This window comes from Phocoena phocoena, chromosome 9 (assembly GCF_963924675.1).
Source record: "Phocoena phocoena chromosome 9, mPhoPho1.1, whole genome shotgun sequence".
Lineage (NCBI taxonomy): Eukaryota > Metazoa > Chordata > Mammalia > Artiodactyla > Phocoenidae > Phocoena > Phocoena phocoena.
The window spans coordinates 97,951,829-97,971,079 of record NC_089227.1 but is presented as its reverse complement, the minus strand read 5'-3'; the positions used below and the strand labels follow the sequence as shown (position 1 = coordinate 97,971,079).

The 19,251-nt window shown below is 38.9% G+C and overlaps 1 protein-coding gene across 1 annotated transcript in view; it reads right to left on the bottom strand.

Annotated features, from left to right (window-relative positions):
* The window catches only part of CNTNAP2 (contactin associated protein 2), a 2,069,520-nt gene that overhangs the window by 688,260 nt on the left and 1,362,009 nt on the right, over positions 1–19,251 (bottom strand). Inside the window, exon 13 of the mRNA XM_065883648.1 lies at positions 3,594–3,794. Within this exon, the coding sequence (XP_065739720.1) occupies positions 3,594–3,794 (201 nt within the window). The remainder of the gene's footprint in view (positions 1–3,593; positions 3,795–19,251) is intronic.

Genomic DNA, 19,251 nt, shown 5'->3' with positions numbered 1-19,251 from the left:
GCTACAGAAGTTCCAATATAATTCAGCCTTAGTTAAGAATAAGGAAATGGATATTTAAAATGGAACATTACCAGGAAGGAGGGAAAAAACCAATTACAGAAAACATCAGCTCCTTAAAATAGCAAATTAAAGATTTGTATTAAATTGTATTCTTTCATACTTGGACATATACAGAATACAGTAATACAGGAAAACTTGCTATATCAACCACTCCTTTTCCTTGCCTTAGCTGTCTACAGATTAATTAACCCTGAAAATAGAAATTGGGATATGAAAAATGACTAAGAAGAGTAGGCTGAAATTCACTTTACAATAGTCTACAAAAAGGATTTTTAAAATACCACTATGCCAATTTATTTTAGCTGGAGGAACAGGTAGTTACGTATGCCATTTTATTTCAGTTGGTCAGACAAGTTCTAATATTCCCTTTAATCTTCTCCCACACAGAGGACTGATGCCTTAAAATCCAAGATGAGAGGCCTTATGCCATAAATTAAAGATGGTATTTTTCAATGTACGGTTCACAGAATGATGCATGGATGTTTGTTAAAAGCAAACATTCCTGTGCCCCAACCAAGTTCTCCCGAGTCAGAATCGGAATCAGCATTGTGACGAGCAACCTGAAAATTCTGACGTACACACTTGTTTAAAAACAACTGACTGAAGGTTGAATGAGGAAATATTTAAAACAATATATTTGTCATTTCATTCCAGTCAGCAAACATTTATTAAGTCCGATCCTATGTGAGTAAAGATTTGATACATGGAGGGTGTCCCCAAAGGCAAGAAGCATATGATAACATGATTTTCAATGCACAGTTTAGTAAGTATAATAATAACCTGCAAATGTCTGCAAACACAAAGAAAATAGTGTGCTTACTGTACAGATTAACAATTCACTCTTGGTTTCAATTTAGTAGTTCTTCCTCTGAAAAGGTGTCTGGAGGTTGAAGAGAAGTGTGTTTAGCTTATTATGAGAAAACGTAATGGAAGTATTTTTAAAAACAAATTTATCCTGTTTCCTGATGGTTTTGGACATCCTGGGTTTCCAAAAGGAGGGTAATAAGTGTGTGAGGCTTCTTGGTGGATGGGGGAAGTCACAGAGTATACCAGTGAGGGAAGGGAAGGAATGAACTACAAGACCAGAATCGCTAAAGCAAATTGTTTCTCTTACCTCTAGCCTAATTCTCCTGGTGCCTGAACTGTAAGAGAAACTTATTTGGAGGTTGCATTGTGTTTTTTAACCACGAGAGCAAAAATTCAAACAGTAAAAGTTGACTTTGGAGTTTAATAGAAGAATGGAAGAAAATAAAGAAAACAAAGCTGATGGTACCAAGTTATTTTTCTGGTCAGCAGTTTTCCCTCACACCATCCCCCTCCAGGACTGGAGACTGATGGACTGGAATCTTTGGAGTGAACTTCCAAAGGGAGCACTCACTCATGAAACTGAGGGCAGACAAGCTGATGGGCACTAATTGTGCCTAGTGCTCCGGATTTTCTATAATCGTTGGTTGACTCTTCTTAGCACTGGAAACAGGATCCAGTAAAAATAAAATAAAAGGCTGAAATAAGTGAAGGGGGATAGAAGAACAGTTGTAGGGACCTTCAGGGATTTCCACTGCCCACAGCTATGGTTCTCACAGTGGTCTCCAGACCAGCAATACCATCATCACCCGGGAACTCATTGCACTAGCACACTCAGGCTGCCGTAGCAAAATACCATCGGCTGAGTGGCTTAAACAACAGACATTCTTTTCTTACAGTTCCGGAGGCTGTAAGTCCGAGATCAAGGTACTGGCCAGTTTGGTTTCTGGGGAGAGTGCTCTTTCTGACTCTTCCTCTTTTTATAAACCACCAATTCAGTCAGATTAGGAATCCAACCTTATAACCTCATTTAACCTTAATTATCTCCTAAAAGCCCTGTCTCAAATACGGTCACATTAGGGATTTAGGACTTCAACGTGTGAATTTTGGGGGACACAATTCAGTCCAAAACACTCGTTACAAATGAAAATTCTGGAGCCCCACCTCAGACCTACTGAATCAGAAATTCAGGGAACGGAGCCCAGCAGTCTGTGTCTCATTAATCCCTCTGGGTTATTCGCAGGCACACTAAAGCCTGAGGTGAGAAGCACGGGCCTCCAGGGAAAATTCTCAGCATTGCATTTCATTTCCTCCACGGTTTCTCCCATTTGTACTTTCCAGCCTTATATCTTACTGTTTTTTGACACGAACTCTGCTTCTGCTAAACTACTTCTCACCGTGGCCTGAAAGATCATTCATATTCTGTCCTCCAGACTCTTGTTTACTCTCACCAACCTCGAATTGTCTTTCAACCTCTTTAATGAAGCATCACTTCAACATCCCAGCCACAGTCATGTCTTCCTTCTCCAAATAGCAAAAGCATAATTGTCTGAACCAATCATTTTCATATTTTACAGATTTTACTTTCTTAGAGTTCATAGGTTATACTTGTCTGTAATTTTAGCACAAGGCTTTGCACATAAAAGCACTTAAATCTTCAAAACATTATAGACTATCCTGCTTATAACTCTTTTCTGTGACTCCCTACAACACTGGCCCCATTACAACACTAATTTGGGGCATCAAGCAGTCCCTTGGTCTCTGACATAATGCCACTTCCAAAGTTGTTTAATAATAAAAAAACATCAATATACTATTTGCTCTTTATTAAGTCCTTAAGTGCATCAAGACTTATAACAGGCACTTAGTATATTCCCTGATCAAATTCTCACAATCACCCTGAAATGGGCATTATGATCCCTCTTTGACTGAAAGACACTGGAAACTGAGGCAGAGAAGTTCAAGGAACTCCCCCAAAGTCACATACCCGAGAAGCAGCAAGGCTGAAAAGTGTGAACATATGTTTCTCTGACTCAAAGCACATGCTCTACTTCTATGTTATACTATAGACGAAGAGATTTAGTTTGCTGTCAACATAATGAATTTACTGCCAAGAATCCCAGAGTGTATGGCTCTTGTGGTAAAGATACTTCCAATATACCCTTTGTAAACTATCTTCTTTACCCCCAACACACACACACACAAGTCCTGAAGCACTGCTAAAAGTAAGCCATCATGAAAAAAAAGAGCAGACTTCTTGAGACCAACAGATACTGTTAAATGACTACAGACAACAAACAGCTCTAAATTCTATCGCTATTCTATATGCTATTTACCTGCAGACAGCCTTCAGAATTCTTTCATCTCTATGTTAGAGACAACTGAAGAACTCAAAGGGAATTACTTGAAAGTTCACAAGGAGCTTTGATAAACTTTTGCCCAAAGCAAATACTGATAATTACACACTAGAAGCACTGACACACACACATACATGCATATAAAAATTTTAAATCGCTAAGTTAGAAACAATGGAATTTTTCTGAAAAAATGGTATTTCTTAGCTTCCTTCTCCAGAAAGAAAAAACAAGTGGTTATATTTTACTTTCACAGCTGCCCGTGCTTTGAAGACGGGACTGTTAAGATAATAAGCCACACCTGTTGGACTGTTTAGGTAATTCCAATCACCAGCTAAGATAGTAATTAAAAGTAACATTCCATTCTCAGCCTACCTGGGGTGTTCAACAACCTGGACATCTTGCAGAAATAGGAGATGTACTGCTCACAATACTCGGCACTGTTGGTGATGGCGCTGATCTGGTCCATGGAGGCGCTGTAAATGAGCTGTGTCACCGAGTATTTTTCTGGGTTGTAGCCCACCACCGTTGTCTGCATCTGCAAATCGTGAGACACTATGGTCCATACTTTGTCCTCTGTGGGGAGAAAAAAGCCACGACAATGGGTCATTAGTATGCACATGTATCTTCAAATGTCAGCAAATAAGTGAGCTATAATCTCACTGGTGTCTTCCCTGAACCGCTGTAGAACAGAGCTAAGGATAGTAGTACTTAAAGTAACCCCTACCCTTTCTCACACTTAAGTTCTGCTTATATAGACAGAGTAGAAAAGTAATATTTTTTATTAAAAACAAACGCAAGATACCTCCTGAAAATGAAACCAAATAGCCTGAGAATCTGGTTGATGCTCTAATATCTGCAGCATTGAATGTGAGGCCCATTGTGTTCCCGACTCTGTAATCCCTCGCTCCTTCTGTAGAACAGTATTTGCTCCTTCCTAAAGGAACTACGTGCTCTCAAGCCTCTGGATCTTTGTACATGCTGTTTGCTCTAATCAGAATATGCATACTCATCTTGTCAACAAATATTCTTTTCACCCTGACCTTTCAGTTATAATTAGACACTGCATGCTCTGTTACTGAAACGCTCTACACATGTGGAATGATGCAAATAAGTAATTATCTTGGTGTTTTGGACCCTGAAAATTTCAATATGTGAAAAGGAGAAGCATATATAAGATTGATGAGATTAAATTAAAATGCTATATAGTTCTGCATCTGAATTAGAAGCATCACTGTGAACCCAGGATGATGTTATCCTTTTTAAAATGTAGATATATGTCTTAGCTCTGTCCACTGAAAAAGTTCCCAAACAAGGACCAACCTCTGGCACCAGACTGTCATTACTCAATACCATTTTCCATTAAGAGAAAACTAAGCTCCTGGAGAAGTGGCTGATTCAGGGCTGGAAATGTATAAGAGGAGCCTGGAACATATTGTCACTTCAGAAACAAACTACTGGAAACAGAGAGTGGTTCAAAAAATCCCAGGGCCAAAGAAGGATGATTTTAATTAACATCAATAAGAATTTCCTGCAATACATTAAAATACAGCGAGTATATTTAACTCCATGAGTTTGTACAAAAAAAAGAAATGTCTAATTTTGGAAGATGCTAGGTAACTAACTCATTACTTTGAATATTGGCAAATAGAGGCAAAGAATCCAGCATTTAGTCTACCTTAGCTATATGAAGTGTAATGTAACTAAATACTTTCTTTATGGAAATATTTCAGCTCATAAATGAAGGCTAAATGATAAATGTTTTAACTTCTAACAAGTTAGTAGGATCTAAGTAGGATTATTCATGGTTGCTAATATAACAAGTAAAACCGGAGGAGACGTGCGTCCTGGGGATCAGGAGGGGCGGGCAAGAACACAGGCCTACCTGTGGAGGGGTGTGGACAAAACTCAGAGGTGAATTTCACCAAGCTTACAGACCTACCTGCCAACTTCTAGAAAATACAGGGGAAAGGGGAACATGTTAAATGTCACCAAAGGGAAACAGCGAAATCCACGCTGTGGAAAACTGTATACATTATACAATCTAGTTTTTCAACAGGTGAGTGATAAATAACAAAGGAAGCGAGAGAGACACACACACAGGAGAGAGACAGACAGAGAGACAGAGAGCTTTCGATTAAGAGAGATGAGAGATGTCCTGAACTTGCCCCTCCTGAGGTCTTCCTATTTCAGGAAATGGCAACTCCACTCGTCCAGTTCTAGGACAAAAGCCTTGGAGTCGCTCTCAACTCTTCCCTTTCTTCCACCTCCTCCTGCAGCCTGTCAGTGACCCCCGCCTGCTCTACCTTCAATAATTATTCCGAATCTGGGCACGCCTCACCCCACCCCCCGCCACTGCTCTGGTCGAAGCCCCAGGGCCGCTCGCCTGCATCCCACAGTAACCTCTAACCAGTCCCCTCTTTCCACCCTTGCACCCTCACGCCTACCTTCAACACATCAACCAGGCTGAGGTTTTCGAGCACAAGTCAGATTTTGACACAGCTCAGGGTCCTCACATGGCACCCGGTCTCGTTCACAGACAAAGTCTAGTTCTTAGAATAGTGAAAGGCCCTCTGAGATCCGGCTCTTCCTTGCCGCCCTACTAATCTCCCCCTTGCTCCTTTGGCTCTGCCTCCTTGGAGACTCGCACTTGCTCTTTCCTGCATCTAGAGCGGTCTTTCCTCAAGCCCACTCTTTCTCCAGATCTGAGCTCCAGTGACAACCTTCCCTTCCCGAGTCCCACCCCACCACAGATGCTCTCCATCTACAACAGATAATTGTTTTTCCAGTTTTATCTTTGGCCTGATCAGAACTGCCTTCCTTTAGCTCCTCTGATACAGCAAGAAAAGCTACAATATATTTTGGTAATTCTGTCACTTTCTGACATGATTCTGAAAACAAACTGATTGTCATGTATATCCAGACCTTCAGATTTACCTTCACCTAATTAAAAATTCATTAATTGAATTAGGTTACTTCTATCACTTTTCTGTTACAATAAGTCTATGGCATAGAATTCTCAAATGTTTGACACCACTTACTTTTTCCTCCCTCCCTCCTTCCTCTCTTCTTTCTTTCCCTCCCTCCCTTCCTTCCTTCTTCGTTTCTTTCTCTTTTTCTTTCTTTTTCTCTCTTTTTTTTAAAACAAATCCTTACCAAGAGCCTTGTCCTGTAGCACTGTTCCAGACCTCTCTTTCTTTAACTTTTGATGGAACAGCATTCTAATCTGACCCTCCTTTAAATATCATAAACCCCTTTTTATATATACAAAATAGGTTAATAAAGGCAAACACTAATTAAGCAAGTAAAACAAAATGATCACCAATTATGGTCTCTGTCAATAACTTTAAAAAGACTAACCAATTTGTTAATGTTGATGAATCTCTTAACATTTTGGTCCTGGTGACTTCTTGACCCTAAACTCTAGTTCCAGCCATCTCAGCACACACATTTCATCATCAAAACCCTCCCTGTACATTATATCTTTATATTTGTTTTATACTCCACTCATTCATTCAACAAATATTATCATGTACCTACTTACTATATGACCAGTACAGATCTAGGCACCATGGAAACCACAGCAAAAAAAAAAGCATTCATAAATTTTTGCAGCTTACATTCTTACATTCTAGTGGAGAAAAGAAAACAGATAATAAGCAAAATTAAAAGAATACATATATATATATATATAGTTAGCCAGTGATAATGGTGAGGAGGAAAACTAAATCAGGGAAGGGAAGAATAGGCTGTGTGTATGGGGATTGCATTTTTAAACACAGAGGAATCCATAAAAGCCTTGAGAAAGTGACATTTCAATAAATAAGGTAGCTATCCAGCAAGCCATGTAGATGTCTGGGGAAAAGTATTCCAGACAGAGGGAATGAAAATGCAAATGTTCTAAATCTGGAATATTCTGGATGTCCTTCAGGTATACAAGAAAGCCAGTGAGTGACGGAAGGGGAGAGGAGCAGAAGTTGAAGACGGAAATGTAATGAGAATGAGTGGATTGTGACCTTACAGTGAGATGGAAAGCCACTGGCTTTGGAAGGTTTGGAGCAAGTGAAAGTAGTTTGCTTTAACTTAATCTTTGACATACCATTCTTTGCTGCAATAAAATTATACTTCAGAGGGGTTTGAAAAATAATATATATATATATTTCTTTATAAAGATTTAAAACTTTCTACAGTGTCATGGCATTATAAAAGGTAATATATAAGCTCTATTTTGATAGCATAAAACAATTACTGTTGATGCATCTTACAAATTATTTGTTAATGCTTGCATATTACACACTGTGATGGTTCCTTTGGAGCTATTAAATCTTTTTTTTTTTTTTTAAACATCTTTATTGGGGTATAATTGCTTTACAATGGTGTGTTAGTTTCTGCTTTATAACAAAGTGAATCAGCTATACATATACATATGTTCCCATATGTCTTCCCTCTTGCGTCTCCCTCCCTCCCACTCTCCCCATCCCACCCCTCCAGGCTGTCACAAAGCACCGAGCTAATATCCCTGTGCCTTGCGGCTGCTTCCCCCAGCTATCTACCTTACTACGTTTGTTAGTGTGTATATGTCCATGACTCTCTCTCGCCCTGTCAAAACTCACCCTTCCCCCTCCCCATATCCTCAAGTCCGTTCTCCAGTAGGTCTGCGTCTTTATTCCTGTCTTACCCCTAGGTTCTTCATGACATTTTTTTTTTCCTTAAATTCCATGTATATGTGTTAGCATACGGTATTTGTCTTTTTCTTTCTGACTTACTTCACTCTGTATGACTGACTCTAGGTCTATCCATCTCATTACAAATAGCTCAACTTCATTTCTTTTTAAGGCTGAGTAATATTCCATTGTGTATATGTGCCACATCTTCTTTATCCATTCATCCGATGATGGGCACTTAGGTTGTTTCCATCTCCGGGCTATTGTAAATAGAGCTGCAATGAACATTTTGGTACATGACTCTTTTTGAATTTTGGTTTTCTCAGGGTATATGCCCAGTAGTGGGATTGCTGGGTCATATGGTAATTCTATTTGTAGTTTTTTAAGGAACCTCCATACTGTTCTCCATAGTGGCTGAAGCTATTAAATCTTAAATGACAAATGGATATTAACAATTTTGCAGATATCCAGCATCTAGAAGAAAGTTATGCTATATAGATTTTTCTTCACTAGTATCATAAGTGGAAAAATTAAAAATTTTATTCCCATATTCACAGTGTGTTTATATAGCATGTATTGTAAGATATGTGTGTAATGCAAATAAAAACTAATGTGTATGGAAACTTCTAATTTCTGCCACTGTCCGTTTTCATGAAGAAGCAATTGATAAGCTAGTGTATTTCAAATATTCTTTTTAGATTAGTGTGTTATGAAAATGGCCTTTGTGATTACTTAGTGCTTAGTATCTGTCGCATCATGCAATTACATATTTAAAAACTGTCACCTTGTACGTTGTTTTAAATATAGCTAATTTAATGATATGTTTCAAATACTGGGGTACATCTGGAACATACTGTGGGAATACATCCCTCTCCTTGGCATTTACAGGGTCCTCAAGATTACCCAGTTTAGTTGTGTTGACATATGTACATTAGAAAGGTCGCTCTGCTACCTGTATCAGTGACCCCATATCCTTATCCTAACTGTAATTCTCAGGTAATTCACTTCATGAGAACTCAATTCCTGGCACAGTTGGAGTTATGACCAGGGCCCGATAAAGCCAGGAAATGACCAGTGAAGAAGGCAAAGAATTACTCCTCCCAGAATACAACCAGTTTCTTCATCATACATATGGCTGTTCTTTGACTCTTTTCCATGTTATTTATCCATATATAATCTGAAGTTCACAGTACAGAGCAGGTCTTTATACAGCACATTTTAATTAAAGTCCAATCTGAGCTAAATCGAGTGGAAAAAAATTTTGTGTCCCATACATCTGAATATGCATCTAAGTGTTTCTGATTTTCAAGCAGCATCACATGGTTCTGGTTATTGACCAATTTGTCAATCTGGGAGCTTTTTACACCTTTATTCAAATTAACTCTGAAATGATCTTTAAAATTAAGGGAATATTATATTATAAATTACCTAAACTTAAAATGGTGTATAAAGCTTGTTAGGTGGGCCTCGGCAACATCTCCTTGTGGTCCAAATCCCTGAGCAGCCCTATTACCTATTACAGTAATTCTACAGGAATGACGCTGGGTCTCTCACTCTGAGAGTAACACAACTGGAACTGAACTATAATACATGCCTCACCTAAGATTTTCCATATTGCATGTAAAACTTGGCCTGCTGCATAAAACTAGTGAATTCAATTTTGTATATCCTTAAATTTCTTCTCTATCTCATAAACTGCATTCTGATAACTAGGTTTGTGGTTTTCTTTGAGCATAGAAGTCTTAATAGTTATTATCCTGATTCAGTAAATCAACAACTGAACCTCAACTATGAGGAAGATATGAGCAAGGATCGCCAATGAAACACTATAGCATCAATAAGAATTGCTTACATGTTTGTAGCCTTACAGGAGAACACAGCCAAGGGAAGAAGCCTACCATTTAAAAGAAACCATGTTCTCATGTAAAAAAATTTGAGTTCTACATAGCATCAAGATAATGTCATTTTAGAGAGCATCCATTTTGAATCTCTTCAATTAGAGATTAAGAAACCAAGTGTAATAGAGTTACCACATGATCCTGCAATCCCACTCCTGGGCATATATCCTAGTTCAAAAAGATACATGCACCCCAATGTTCACAGCAGCACTACTTACCATAGCCAAGACATGAAAACAACCTAAGTGTGCATCAATGAATGGCTAAAGAAGATTTTATATATATATTATAAAATGATATATATATAAAATGGAATATTAGCCATAAAAAGAATGAAATATTGTCATTTGCAACAATATGGATGGACCTAGAGATTATCATACTAAGTGAAGTGAGTCAGAGAAAGACAAGTATCACATGATATCACTTATATGTGGAATCTAAAAAAAATACAAATGAACTAATTTACAAACAGAAACAGTCTCACAGACACAGAAAACAAACTTTCTCAAAGGGGAAAGGGTGGGGGAAGGGATAAATTAGGAGCATGGGATTAACAGATGCACTACTACATATAAAATATACAACAAGGATTTACTGTATAGCACAGGGAACTATATTCAATATCTTATAATAACCAATAATGGAAGAGAATCTGAAAAAGAATATATATATATGAATCACTTTGCTGTACACCTGAAACTAACACAATATTGTAAATCAACTATACTTCAATTAAAAAAAAAAGTGTCAGAAGTGATAAGTGGCTTGACCAAATGAATACGAAAAGTTAGTGGCAAAATAATGGAAACTTTGTCCCCTAATTCTGGATTTAGTGCTCTTTTCACTACACATGTCTTTGACCCAGTGGTGATATGCCTGGTGACATGTCAAAATATTTATTGTCTTCCCCACAGCACCCCACTAATTTTCAGGGGGCAGGGGAATATAGACACTATTTTAGACTTTTTAAATATTATTTTAAATTACAATATACAAGTTATTACATCAAGAAAAATGTCATAAAATCATGAATACATTCATAAACCATTACTGAGTTTTTTATCTGTTTCAGCACGATGTTAGGTTCTGGAAGTACAAGGATGAAAAAGACTTGAGTTCCTGTCCTCAACAAGCCTGTAGTCCAATGGAGGGGAGAAAACATTAAGCTTGAAATTGCAAATTGCGAACAGGTGCTAAAACAGATATATGCACAGGGTCTTGTGAGTTCACATGGAAAGTCTGTATAACCCAGCTTTAGACAGCCATAAGTGACCCAAGAGGACATGGCATTTTCAGTGAATGATGAAGGTTAAATAGGGATGAGCCATATGAAGATGGTGATAAAAGCAGTTTCATTCTTCTTATAGCTTAGACCAAATACCTTGGAGACAAAACGTTCAGTAAATGGGATCTGGATCAACTGGAAATTGAAGGGTCTGGAATGGTGAAGTATAAGATTGCAGTCATAACAATTGCATATGGGTTGAAAGTTCTAGTAGATCATCACGGTGTAGGTGTTGAAATGCTGTGGAGATGGACGATTAATTTATATTTTAAAAAATATTTCTCCAAAGGCATATAGGACAAGCCCACAGCTAACATCATACTCAACAGGGAACAGCTGAAAGCTTTGCCTCTCAAAATCTGGAACAAGTCAAGGGGAATATGATTAGGGATATACCTAGGCTTTAATTTGATATTTGATGTTATATTTCTTAATCTAGGTGTTGTATACAAACTAGAAATACTTCATATTGAAACAATTAACAGGTACCTTATTTCAGTTAAACTTTATATGAATTCCAGATTTGCAACAGTAATAGTCTAGGAAATACTGGTCATTTTACATGAGCTATGTGTGCTTTACTGCATAAGTCACAGAACAATTTCTTATATAGTTGCTTACCCAAAGTATTAAATAATTCTACAAACTATGTTAGGTTATAATGATGGTAGGCTATGATGGTTTTTTGTTTCTGTTTCATTTTTTAGTCATTTGTCAGAGGATCTATTTGAAAATTTCATCAGTCTTCCAGGCAGTTAAGTTTAAAGACCATTAATTTTATAGACCATTATTTTGTTTAGAAGGTTTTCTCAATAGTTATGATCCTACTGACACAATTTAACTTATTAGAAATTTTTGGTGTCATGTTTTTCTCCCCCCAAATACATTTTGTGTGAGCATTACAAGCATCTCTGTAACCTAGACCCTAATATCATAGAGGTCATTTCACCGTGGTGGGCTTCGATGGTTTAAGCCACGCCATAATGCCTGCTATGTATGCAGCTCAGGTGGCATAAGCAGCTTTAATCACGTGTAGAGAAATAAGGTATATAAAGCAGACGGAACCCCTGCAGGAAGCACCGAGGAAATGAACTAAAAGTACAGACGATGTTCTGCAGGTGGTGGAAAATGTTAATTATTTTTATGCTCACAATTCCAGCTCAAAAATGGAGTGTTGTGAGCAAGTATAAATAATGGTGGATCATTCATACCCACCTGAAGAACAATTTGGAGCCTATGTATATCGTTTTTCAAGGAAGACATTAGCTATTTTCTGGGAAGAAGAATATTTGTTAATGTTTTTGTTCCACTGTAGAGATGTTAACATTCTTTTACAATACGGCTAGAGTTACTGACTGCATTTATATGAATACTTAGACAAGCTAATCTTCCCTTTCCTTTTTCTCTCACACTGGTAGAGATGTAGTTGGTGTGTATTTGATAGTCGGGAGTTCATCTCTGTGGCAATAAGAAGATTTCTATCCTGTGTAGCAAGGAAATGTTACTCTTCAATTTGTGTTGCTTATAATGGTAATTAGATTTTGATCTGAGTTCAAACTTGGATACTAGGTAAACGTCATCTTGGATCAATGACTGACCATTTCTGTGGACCTTTCAAGATAACACTTACTTCCTATTATTTAAAAACACCTTAAAACATATTGCACACACTTGGTTAAAAAAAAATCACTTCAAGTATTTACCACACTGACCTAGCTGTAGTTCAGATATGCCAGGCACTTATGCTTTAAGGCTTCTGCATGGCTGTTTCCTCTGCCTAGAGGAATTTTTCCAGATGGTCTCAAGGCTAACTCCCTCGCCTCCATTAGTCTTGATTCAAATGGCATGTTCTCATTGAGGTCTGTGAAGTCTATCTTATTTAAACTTACAGCCCACTCTGTCCCTTCCCTTCTCTACACCCAAAGCACATACGTATGGCCTTTGAACATAGTATACAATTTACGTGTTTGTTATTTTTATCGTCTGCCTCCCTACCCCACCTTCCTCATAGTCTATAAACTTCAATATATCAGTGAATTTTTAAAATAAATTTTGTTTACTCATGAATCTTAAATTCTTAGAATAGTACCTAGAAGTCTGCAGAAGTTCATAAATATTGTGCTAATAATATACCTTAACCCTTTCTTCACTTAGTTTCCAACAAATCTCTATCACAATCATCATCAGTGATTTGATGGTATTTTGTAGTATGTACCCATTTGATATATACTAACAAATGTAAATTAGATAGCTAGTGAGAAGCAGCCGCATAGCACAGGGAGATCAGCTCAGTGCTTTGTGACCACCTAGAGGGGTGGGATAGGGAGGGTGGGAGGGAGACGCAAGAGGGAGGAGATATGGATATATATGTATATGTATAGCTGATTCACTTTGTTATAAATATAAAGCAGAAACTAACACACCATTGTAAGCAATTATACTCCAATAAAGATGTTAAAAGAAAAAAAAGAAATACAGTTTATGGGCTTATAGATCCCATCAGATAGTTCTACAATTTATTAAGCTTCAAAAAAAAATAAACATTTAGAAAGTCTTTACAGATGGAACAAAGTGATATTTGAAATTATAAAATCCTGGTACTGTACTTGCAGTATTTACAAGATTTTTTAAATCTTGTAAACTGCAAGGATTTTTTTAAAGAGCAACATGATAATACATCCAAGATGCAATAAGCTTCTTAAAACCACCATCATTTTCTTTCTGGGTTGAACAGTAAGATAATAATCATTCTGTGCTAAGTGTGTGCACATCTCCTTACACAGCAAGACATCCTGAACATAGGAGTTTCATTCATCAACAACTTGCTTTATTCCAAGCACTGTTCTAGGTCCTGAGCACATGAAGGCAAATAACACGTGTGGCACGCCACCAAAGAGTTAGTGGGAAGAAGGTACACAAAATAAGTAATTACTGTACAACCTGAAAAAATAACTTACTTTTCAAGCAACTGCCAGAATCACCCAAGTAATGAGATTTAGCATATAAATCATAAACCCACTTACAACCTACATCACATCCTTTAACATATGTAACACAATCTTTAAAATTCTCTGCTATTCTATTTATATATTTTTTTATTGTTGGGAGATTTTATTTTGCTGGCACTTAGTTTAAACCTAAGCTGTATCAGGCTAACTTGAGAAATTATATTCTTCCTGAAGCTTCTATCCAAAAAGATGTAGCAGAAAACACACAACTGAGAATGACAGTTTGATTCGCTATTAACAGGATAGAATCTCATAAGATGGCCCTTCCTTTCATGTTGACCCTAGCTCACATTACTGTCTGCTCCTGAAACTTGAAAAGATCAAATACATCCCAGCAATTTACATTTTGGGGGCACTAAGGGCTGTGGTTTAGGCGATATCCCATCAGAAAGTTTGTGGTAACAGAAGCAAACTCACAGACATAGAAAATAAATTTATGGTTACAAAAGGGGAAGTGAGGGGGGGATAAATTAGGAGTCTGGAATTAGCAGATACAAACTACTATATATAAAATAGATAAACAACAAGGTCCTATTGTATAGCACAGGGAACTATATTGAATATCCTGTAATAAACCATAATGGAAAAGAATATGTAAAAGAATATATATGTACATGTATACATGTACATATATATAATATATAAAACTGAATCTGTTTGCTGTACACCAGAAACCAACACAATATTGTAAATCAACTATACTTCAATAAAAAAAGAAAGTTTATGGCCCTTTTCCCTCCTTTCAACCCAAGCACCAGGCTTAAACATAATTTTTTTTGATAATACAGATAATATTTATCACCTTGGAAGAAAATCCCCAAGTAATCAACTCCTCTGAGTATTTAATTTTTCCCATTAACTCAGTTTCTATTCACTGAAGCAGCCCTATTGTGAGGAACATTAGCACGACAGTCTGACAGATTAAGTTCCTCCATGAGAATAATTAGCTAGAAATAAATTTTTAGGGAAAGAAAATCCTTAAGATAGCAGAATTAACATATTCAAAGGACCTAAAACTGGTGTTCTCACTTTAATTTTAACAGAAGTACAAATGTATTAGGTGATTTCTCTTTTTTAAAAAAAATGATTCTCTGAGAAACTAAAATATTAAAGCTCCTCTAAACCCAGCAAATTCTCCCCCACTGCCAAGAACACTCCCACCTGCCCTGGCTCTGAGTCCATCAAGTCTCAGCTTTTAAGTACTTTGCTAGAAAATATCACCCACTTCCCAAGCCCCAATATCAGATCAAGTTCAGATTAGATATCCATCCATCTCCATCTGCCTTCCTAACAATCCATGTTTACCATTGGGTTTGCATTTCTCATATCGTATTTGGAACATATTTGTTGCAACCACAACTCTGCTGTCCCTGAGGCAGAGTTGGATACAACTGTCATTGCTGAATCCTTATTGCCTAACCGAGTACCTGGTGTAGGTGCTCAAGTGCTCAATAAACACTTGCTGAACTAATGAAGTGGCACAGAGCTCGACACTAGGCTCCAGAAGCAGACGCAGCTGAAGGACGTGGGGTGGGGTTCAGACTGAGGAGCCATTCTGCAAAGGGTCTGAGACTGAGAAGGAGCTGAATAAGATGCAAAAGATGATAGGAAGCCGGCAGGGAGGCAGTACAGTCAGGCTTCTGTTTTTGAAAGATCCCTCTGGATTGGCTTCCGGGAAGATGGCGGAAGAGTAAGACGCGGAGATCACCTTCCTCCCCACAGATACACCAGAAATACATCAACACATGGAACAACTCCTACAGAACACCTACTGAACGCTGGCAGAAGGCCTCGGACCTCCCAAAAGGCAAGAAACCCCCCACGTACCTGGGTAAGGCAAAAAAAAAAAAAGAATAAACAAGACAAAAGGATAGGGACAGGACCTGCACCAGTGGGAGGGAGCTGTGAAGGAGGAAAGGTTTCCATACACAAGGAAGCCTCTTCGGGGGCGGAGACTGTGGGTGGCGGAGGGGAAAAGCTTCGGTGCCGCGGAGAAGAGCACAGCAACAAGGGTGTGGTGGGCAAAGCGGGGAGATTCCCGCACAGAGCATCAGGGCCGACCGGCACTCACCAGCCCGAGAGGTTTGTCTGCTCACCCACACGGGCAGCGGGGCTGGGAGTTGAGGCTCGGGCTTCAGTCGGAGCGCAGGGAGAGGACTGGGGTTGGCAGCGTGAATGCAGCCTGCAGGGGTTTGTGTGCCACGGCTAGCCAGGAGGGAGTCCGGGGAAAAGTCTGGACCTGCCGAAAGGCAAGAGACTTTTTCTTCCCTCTCTGTTTCCTGGTGCGCGAGGAGAGGGGATTAAGGGCGCCGCTTAAAGGAGCTCCAGAGATGGGCGCGAACCACAGAGACGGGCATGAGACGCTAAAGCTGCTGCTGCCGCCACAAAGAAGCCTGTGTGTGAGCACAGGTCACTATCCACACGCCCCTTCCGGGGAGCCTGTGCAGCCCGCCACTGCCAGGGTCCCAGGATCCAGGGACAACTTCCCCGGGAGAACGCACGGCGCGCCTCAGCCTCGTGCAACGTCACGCCGGCCTCTGCCGCCGCAGGCTCACCCCACATCCGTGCCCCTCCCTCCCCCCGGCCTGAGTGAGCCAGAGCCCCCGAATCAGCGGCTCCTTTAACCCCGTCCGTCCTGTCTGAGCGAAGAACAGACGCCCTTCGGCGACCTACACACAGAGGTGGGGCCAAATCCAAAGCTGAGCCCCAGGAGCTGTGAGAACAAAGAAGAGAAAGGGAAATCTCTCCCAGCAGCCTCAGGAGCAGCGGATTAAATCTCCACAATCAACTTGATGTACCTACATCTGTGGAATACCTGAATAGACAACGAATCATCCCAAATTAAGGAAGTGGACTTTGAGAGCAAGATTTATGATTTTTTCCCCTTTTCCTCTTTTTCTGAGTGTGTATGTGTATGCTTCTGTGGGAGATTCTGTCTGTATAGCTTTGCTTCCACCATTTGTCCTTGGGTTCTATTGTCCGGTTTTGTTTTTTTAATTTTTTCTTTTTTTCCTTAATAATTAATTTTTTATTTTAATAACTTTATATTTTATCTTACTTTATTTTATTGTACTTTATCTTCTTTCTTTCCTTCCTTCCCTCCTTTCTTCCTCCCTTCCTCCCTCCCTCCTTTCTTCCTTTCTTTCTTTCTTTCTTTCTTATACTAATTCTTTCTTTCTAGTTTTTCTCCCTTTTATTCTGAGTCATGTGGATGAAAGGCTCTTGGTGCTGCAGCCAGGAGTCAGTGCTGTGCCTCTGAGGTGGGAGAGCCAACTTAACGACACTGGTGCAAAAGAGACCTCCCAGCTCCACGTAAAATCAAACAGCGAAAATCTCCCAGAGATCTCCATCTCAACACCAACACCCAGCTTCACTCAACGACCAGCAAGCTACAGTGCTGGACACCTATGCCAAACAACTAGCAAGACAGGAACACAGCCCCATCCATTAGCAGAGAGGCTGCCTAAAATCATAATAAGGCCACAGACACCCCAAAACACACCACCAGATGTAGACCTGCCCACCAGAAAGACAAGATCCAGCCTCATCCACCAGAACACAGGCACTATTCCCCTCCACCAGCAAGCCTACACAACCCATTGAACCAACCTTAGCCACTGGGGACAGACACCAAAGACAATGGGAACTACGAACCGGCAGCCTGCAAAAACGAGACCCAAAACACAGTAAGATAAGCAAAATGAGAACACAGAAAAACACAAAGCAGATGAAGGAGCAAGATAAAAACCCACCAGACCGAACAAATGAAGAGGAAATAGGCAGTCTACCTGAAAAACAATTCAGAATAATGATAGTAAAGATGATCCAAAATCTTGGAAATACAGTAGACAAAATGCAAGAAACATTTCACAAGGACCTAGAAGAACTAAACATGAAACAAACAATGATGAACAACACAATAAATGAAATTAAAAATACTCTAGATGAGATCAATAGCAGAATAACTGAGGCAGAAGAACGGATAAGTGACCTGGTAGATAAAATAGTGGAAATAACTACTGCAGAGCAGAATAAAGAAAAAAGAATGAAAAGAACTGAGGACAGTCTCAGAGACCTCTGGGACAACATTAAACACACCAACATTCGAATTATAGGGGTTCCAGAAGAAGAAAAGAAAAAAGAAAGGGACTGAGAAAATATTTGAAGAGATTATGGTTGAAAACTTCCCTAATGTGGGCAAGGAAATAGTTAATCAAGTCCAGGAAGCACAGAGAGTCCCATACAGGATAAATCCAAGGAGAAACACGCCAAGACACATATTAATCAAACTGTCAAAACTTAAATACAAAGAAAACATATTAAAAGCAGCAAGGGAAAAACAACAAATAACCACAAGGGAATCCCCATAAGGTTAACAGCTGATCTTTCATCAGAAACTCTTCAAGCCAGAAGGGACTGGCAGGACATATTTAAAGTGATGAAGGAGAAAAACCTGCAACCAAGATTACTCTACCCAGCAAGGATCTCATTCAGATTTGATGGAGAAATTAAAACCTTTACAGACAAGAAAAGCTGAGAGAGTTCAGCACCACCAAACCAGCTTTACAACAACTGCTAAAGGAACTTCTCTAGGCAAGAAACACAAGAGAAGGAAAAGATCTACAATAAGGAACCCAAAACAATTTAGAAAATGGGAATAGTAACATACATATCGATAATTACCTTAAATGTAAATGGACTAAATGCTCCCACCAAAAGACACAGATTGGCTGAATGGATACAAAAACAAGACCCATATATTTGCCGTCTACAAGAGACCCACTTCAAACCTAGAGACACAAACAGGCTGAAAGTAAGGGGATGGGAAAAGATATTTCATGCAAATGGAAACCAAAAGAAAGCTGGAGTAACAATTCTCATATCAGACAAAATAGACTTTTAAATAAAGACTATTAGAAGAGACAAAGGACACCACATAATGATCAAGGGATCGATCCAAGAAGAAGATGTAACAATTGTAAATATTTATGCACCCAACATAGGAGCACCTCAATACATAAGGCAAATACTAACAGCCATAAAAGGGGAAATTGACAGTAACACAGGAGAATTTAAAACCCCACTTTCAACAATGGACAAATCATCTAACAAGATGGACTTAATTGATATTTATAGGACATTCCATCCAAAAACAACAGAATACACATTTTTCTC